At 39.0% G+C, this 6,580-nt stretch overlaps 1 protein-coding gene across 1 annotated transcript; it reads left to right on the forward strand.

Moving 5' to 3' along the window:
- The first annotated feature begins 3,419 nt into the window (after window positions 1–3,419).
- LOC700256 (cytidine monophosphate (UMP-CMP) kinase 1, cytosolic-like) lies at window positions 3,420–5,025 on the forward strand. The gene has a single exon (XM_001092713.5). It carries the CDS (start codon window positions 3,490–3,492, stop codon window positions 4,174–4,176), a length of 687 nt encoding a protein of 228 aa, XP_001092713.3. The 5' UTR covers window positions 3,420–3,489; the 3' UTR covers window positions 4,177–5,025.
- Window positions 5,026–6,580: the final 1,555 nt, after the last annotated feature.

Genomic DNA, 6,580 nt, shown 5'->3' on the forward strand with positions numbered 1-6,580 from the left:
AAAGAGGGAATCCTCCCTAACTCATTTTATGAGGCCAACATCATCCTGATACCAAAGCCTGGCAGAGACACAACAAAAAAAGAGAATTTTAGACCAATATCCCTGATGAACATCGATGCAAAAATCCTCAATAAAATACTGGCAAACCGGATTCAGCAACACATCAAAAAGCTTATCCACCATGATCAAGTGGGCTTCATCCCTGGGATGCAAGGCTGGTTCAACATTCGCAAATCAATAAACATAATCCAGCATATAAACAGAACCAAAGAAAGAACCACATGATTATCTCAATAGATGCAGAAAAGGCTTTTGACAAAATTCAACAGCCCTTCATGCTAAAAACGCTCAATAAATTCGGTATTGATGGAACGTACCTCAAAACAATAAGAGCTATTTATGACAAACCCACAGCCAATATCATACTGAATGGGCAAAAACTGGAAAAATTCCCTTTGAAAACTGGCACAAGACAGGGATGCCCTCTCTCACCACTCCTATTCAACATAGTGCTGGAAGTTCTGGCTAGGGCAATTAGGCAAGAGAAAGAAATCAAGAGTATTCAGTTAGGAAAAGAAGAAGTCAAATTGTCCCTGTTTGCAGATGACATGATTGTATATTTAGAAAACCCCATTGTCTCAGCCCAAAATCTCCTTAAGCTGATAAGCAACTTCAGCAAAGTCTCAGGATACAAAATTAATGTGCAAAAATCACAAGCATTCTTATACATCAGTAACAGACAGAGAGCCAAATCAGGAATGAACTTCCATTCACAATTGCTTCAAAGAGAATAAAATACCTAGGAATCCAACTTACAAGGGATGTAAAGGACCTCTTCAAGGAGAACTACAAACCACTGCTCAGTGAAATCAAAGAGGACACAAACAAATGGAAGAACATACCATGCTCATGGATAGGAAGAATCAATATCGTGAAAATGGCCATACTGCCCAAGGTAATTTATAGATTCAATGCCATCCCCATCAAGCTACCAATGAGTTTCTTCACAGAATTGGAAAAAACTGCTTTAAAGTTCATATGGAACCAAAAAAGAGCCCGCATCTCCAAGACAATCCTAAGTCAAAAGAACAAAGCTGGAGGCATCACGCTACCTGACTTCAAACTATACTACAAGGCTACAGTAACCAAAACAGCATGGTACTGGTACCAAAACAGAGATATAGACCAATGGAACAGAACAGAGTCCTCAGAAATAATACCACACATCTACAGCCATCTGATCTTTGACAAACCTGAGAGAAACAAGAAATGGGGAAAGGATTCCCTATTTAATAAAGGGTGCTGGGAAAATTGGCTAGCCATAAGTAGAAAGCTGAAACTGGATCCTTTCCTTACTCCTTATACGAAAATTAATTCAAGATGGATTAGAGACTTAAATGTTAGACCTAATACCATAAAAACCCTAGAGGAAAACCTAGGTAGTACCATTCAGGACATAGGCATGGGCAAAGACTTCATGTCTAAAACACCAAAAGCAACGGCAGCAAAAGCCAAAATTGACAAATGGGATCTCATTAAATTAAAGAGCTTCTGCACAGCAAAAGAAACTACCATCAGAGTGAACAGGCAACCTACAGAATGGGAGAAAATTTTTGCAATCTACTCATCTGACAAAGGGCTAATATCCGGAACCTACAAATAACTCAAACAAATTTACAAGAAAAAAACAAACAACCCCATCAAAAAGTGGGCAAAGGATATGAACAGACATTTCTCAAAAGAAGACATTCATACAGCCAACAGACACATGAAAAAATGCTCATCATCACTGGCCATCAGAGAAATGCAAATCAAAACCACAATGAGATACCATCTCACACCAGTTAGAATGGCAATCATTAAAAAGTCAGGAAACAACAGGTGCTGGAGAGGATGTGGAGAAATAGGAACACTTTTACACTGTTGGTGGGATTGTAAACTAGTTCAACCATTATGGAAAACAGTATAGTGATTCCTCAAGGATTTAGAACTAGATGTACCATATGACCCAGCCATCCCATTACTGGGTATATACCCAAAGGATTATAAATTATGCTGCTATAAAGACACATGCACACGTATGTTTATTGCGGCACTATTCACAATAGCAAAGACTTGGAATCAACCCAAATGTCCATCAGTGACAGATTGGATTAAGAAAATGTGGCACATATACACCATGGAATACTATGCAGCCATCAAAAAGGATGAGTTTGTGTCCTTTGTAGGGACATGGATGCAGCTGGAAACCATCATTCTTAGCAAACTATCACAAGAACAGAAAACCAAACACCGCATGTTCTCACTCATAGGTGGGAACTGAACAATGAGATCACTTGGACTCAGGAAGGGGAACATCACACACAGGGGCCTATCATGGGGAGGGGGGAGGGGGGAGGGATTGCATTGGGAGTTATACCTGATGTAAATGACGAGTTGATGGGTGCAGCACACCAACATGGCACAAGTATACATATGTAACAAACCTGCACGTTATGCACATGTACCCTACAACTTAAAGTATAATAATAATAAATAAATTAAAAAAAAAAAAAGAAGTAGTCAACTACATCCTCATGGAGCAATAAAAGTTCTTTTTGTTAGAAAAAAAAAAAAAGAGGTGTATCAATTAATTGTGATGTATAGAATTTCTTTGAATTTTGATTAAAACAAGCTGCATCAAAAGTTGGAGAAAATTGGGGTAATTTGAAGGCAGAATATATGGAGATGTTAAGAAATTGTTATTTTTGTTTAGTAATGTTTAGTATTATGTTTTCTTTTTATTTTTGAGAGTCTGTAACGTAGAGTTATATACTAGATTATAAATGAATAACATAATTTGTGGTCTGCAATTTGATTGAAAATAATCTGTGACTGAAAGAATTTGGGTATATCAATGTGATTAAGTTAGACCACAATTTAATAATTGCTAATTTTTGAATTGGGTTAATGGGTGCCTAAGAATATAATATACTATTCATATTCCATGTACTATACTACTACATATTACTCATATAAATATAATATATGGTATGTACTTTTGTCTACATGTTAGAAACATTCCATTATAAAAAGTTTAATGAGCAAGATAAAGTCTAGGAGTAGTCTGAGAGAATTTTATTACCGTCTTACTTTGAAAAGTTTATGAATCCTTAAATATTAACCAGAATTAAAGATCAGCTAAATGGCAATTGCTTTCAGAAGTCTGATCATCATTCCGCGTTTACAATCCTGAATAAATAAATTTCTGAGATGAGGGTGATGTCAATATCAATCACAATATATTTGTGATTGTAAGTTTTCTGGTTTTGTTGTAAAATGATAATGGTATAAGAAGCCTCTTGGTGCCGCGGACGCCTGGGCAGCCACGGCGGCGGGGCCGCGGCGGGCGCCGGCTCAGCCCGCCCCTTTCTCCCACCGCCTCCCTGCCCCGCCCCGCGCCTCGCCGGCCGCTGTCAGCTCCCTCAGCGTCCGGCCGAGCAGCTGTATATGCTGAGCCGCTGCCGCAGCCGACTGCTCCACGTCCTGGGCCTTAGCTTCCTGCTGCAGACCCGCCGGCCGATTCTCTTCTGCCCTCCCCGTCTCATGAAGCCGCTGGTAGTGTTCGTCCTCGGCGGCCCCGGCGCCGGCAAGGGGACCCAGTGCGCCCGCATCGTCGAGAAATATGGTTACACACACCTTTCTGCAGGAGAGCTGCTTCGTGATGAAAGGAAGAACCCAGATTCACAGTATGGTGAACTTATTGAAAAGTACATTAAAGAAGGAAAGATTGTACCAGTTGAGATAACCATCAGTTTATTAAAGAGGGAAATGGATCAGACAATGGCTGCCAATGCTCACAAGAATAAATTCTTGATTGATGGGTTTCCAAGAAATCAAGACAACCTTCAAGGTTGGAACAAGACCATGGATGGGAAGGCAGATGTATCTTTCGTTCTGTTTTTTGACTGTAATAATGAGATCTGTATTGAACGATGTCTCGAGAGGGGAAAGAGTAGTGGTAGCAGTGATGACAACAGAGAGAGCTCGGAAAAGAGAATTCAGACATACCTTCAGTCAACAAAGCCAATTATTGACTTATATGAAGAAATGGGGAAAGTCAAGAAAATAGACGCTTCTAAATCTGTTGATGAAGTTTTTGATGAAGTTGTGCAGATTTTTGACAAGGAAGGCTAATTCTAAACCTGAAAGCATCCTTGAAATCATGCTTGAATATTGCTTTGATAGCTGCTATCATGACCCCTTTTTAAGGCAATTTTAATCTTTCATAACTACATCTCAATTAGTGGCTGGAAAGTACATGGTAAAACAAAGTTAATTTTTATGTTCTTTTTTTTGGTCACAGGAGTAGACAGTGAATTCAGGTTTAACTTTTTAAATTCAAAAAGAATATCCCTTTTATAGTTTGTGCCTTCTGTGAGCAAAACTTTTTAGTACGCATATATATCCCTTTAGTAATCACAACATGTTAGGATTTAGGGATACCCGCTTCCTCTTTTTCTTGCAAGTTTTAAATTTCCAACCTTAAGTGAATTTGTGGACCAAATTTCAAAGGAACTTTTTATGTAGTCAGTTCTTGCACAATGTGTTTGGTAAACAAACTCAAAATGGATTCTTAGCAGCGTTTTAGTATTTATCAAATAACTGACCATTTACTATAGAAAGGTGAAAAAACTTAAGCTTTGTTTTACTACAACTTGTACAAAGTTGTATGACAGGGCATATTCTTTGCTTCCAAGATTTGGGCTGGGGGCACTAGGGGTTCAGAGCCTGACAGAATTGTCAGCTTTATTCTGACATAATCTAAGGGTATGGGGCAAGGATCACATCTAATGCTTGTGTTCCTTATACTCTGTTATATAGTATTATTCATGATTCAGCTGATCTTAACAAAATTCCTAGCAGTGGAACCTTGAAATGCATGTGGCTAGATTTATGCTAAAATGATTCAGTTAGCATTTTAGTAACACTTCAAAAGTTTTTTTTCTTTGTTTTTTAGACTTAATAAAAGGTTAGAATTAATTAGAAGAAAAAAAAAAAAAAGAAGCCTCTTGGCTTGATTGGAGAAAATAAAATATAAAATGTTTTACATATCAAGCCATTGATTTCTTTTTTAAAAAAACATGCCTAATGAATATCTTACTATGCTATGCATGTGGGTTTTCATTACTATAAGAGTGTACTGTAATTTGGCTGGGTGTGGTGGCTCATGCCTGTAATCCTATCACTTTAGGAGGCTGAGGCAGGCAGATCACTTGAGGTCAGGAGTTCCAGACCAACCTGGCCAACACGGTGAAATCCCATCTCTACTAATAATACGAAAATTAGCCAGGCATGATGGTAGGTTCCTGTAGTCCCAGCTACTCAGGAGACTGAGGCAGGAGAATCGCTTGAATCTGGGAGGCAGAGGTTTCAGTAAGTCAAGATCATGCCAATGCACTCCAGCCTGGGTGACAGAATGAGACTGTGTCTCGAAAAACAAACAAACAAACAAATAAAAAACAGAATGTACTGTAATTTATTTCTATTTCTTCTACACACACATACACAGAAAATCAGTGACTATGATGGTCCCATCATGTCCATGGTTTCAATTTATTTCCATGATTTCAGTTAACCTCCATCATGGTCCAAAAGTATTAAATGAAAAATTCCAGAAATAAACAATTCATAAGTTTTAAATTGTACAAAGTTCAGAATAGTATGAAGAAATCTCTTGCAGTGCCGCTCTGTCCTGCTGAGATGTGAATCTTCCCTTGGTACAGTGTATCCGGACTCTATGTACTACCTGCCTGTTAGTCACTTAGTAGCCATCTTAGTGATCAGAGATGATGATCAAATCGAGTGGCATGATCTTACAGTCCTTGTATTCAGTGACCCTTATTTTTTTTTAACTGTGTATCTATGCACTAAGAGATGGTGTTTTTGGCACATTGCCCAGGCTAGTCTCAAACTCCTAGGCTCAAGCTATCCTTTTGCCTCAGCCTCCAGAGTAGCTGGGATTACAGGTGCATGCCACTAGTCCGCAGATGGGTAACCCTTACTTAACAATGGTCCCAAAACACAAGAGTAGTAATGCTGGCAATGCAGATATGCTAAAGAGAAGCTATTAAGTGCTTCCTTTGTTATAGGACCAAGAGGTTCCTAAGTCTGCTGCATGGTAACAGTCCAATTCCATTGAGATAGCAGGATTTGCGGCAGATTAATGATTGCAGGGCACCCTCAAATCTATCTCCCTGAGGTATTCTGGGCTGGATTTGTTAAAAGAGTCAAGGAGAGTGAGAGGCTGGAAAATTGGGGTCGTTGATTGGTTGGGGCAAGGGGGATGAAATCATCTAGATGTGGTCACTGCATTGTTTGCTATGTCAACTCCTCATGGAATCCTTATGATCAGCCACAGCTGAGTGCAGCACTGGGTAAGCATAATAATAGACAGGTGTATATGTCTGGCTTGATCACCACCATGTGCAATGTGCCTAGCACTGTACCCAGCCATAGCAGTCATCCACATTTTATGACTGGAGGCATTTCTGAATATAGTGAACAAATTTCTGAATATAGTGTCCTCATTATTTAAAGC

Source organism: Macaca mulatta, chromosome 8 (genome assembly GCF_049350105.2).
Source record: "Macaca mulatta isolate MMU2019108-1 chromosome 8, T2T-MMU8v2.0, whole genome shotgun sequence".
NCBI classification, from domain to species: domain Eukaryota; kingdom Metazoa; phylum Chordata; class Mammalia; order Primates; family Cercopithecidae; genus Macaca; species Macaca mulatta.

Excerpts from the sequence above, each read along its gene's own strand:
- LOC700256 (XM_001092713.5), top strand. The coding sequence starts at position 3,490 with ATGCTGAGCCGCTGCCGCAGCCGACTGCTCCACGTCCTGGGCCTTAGC.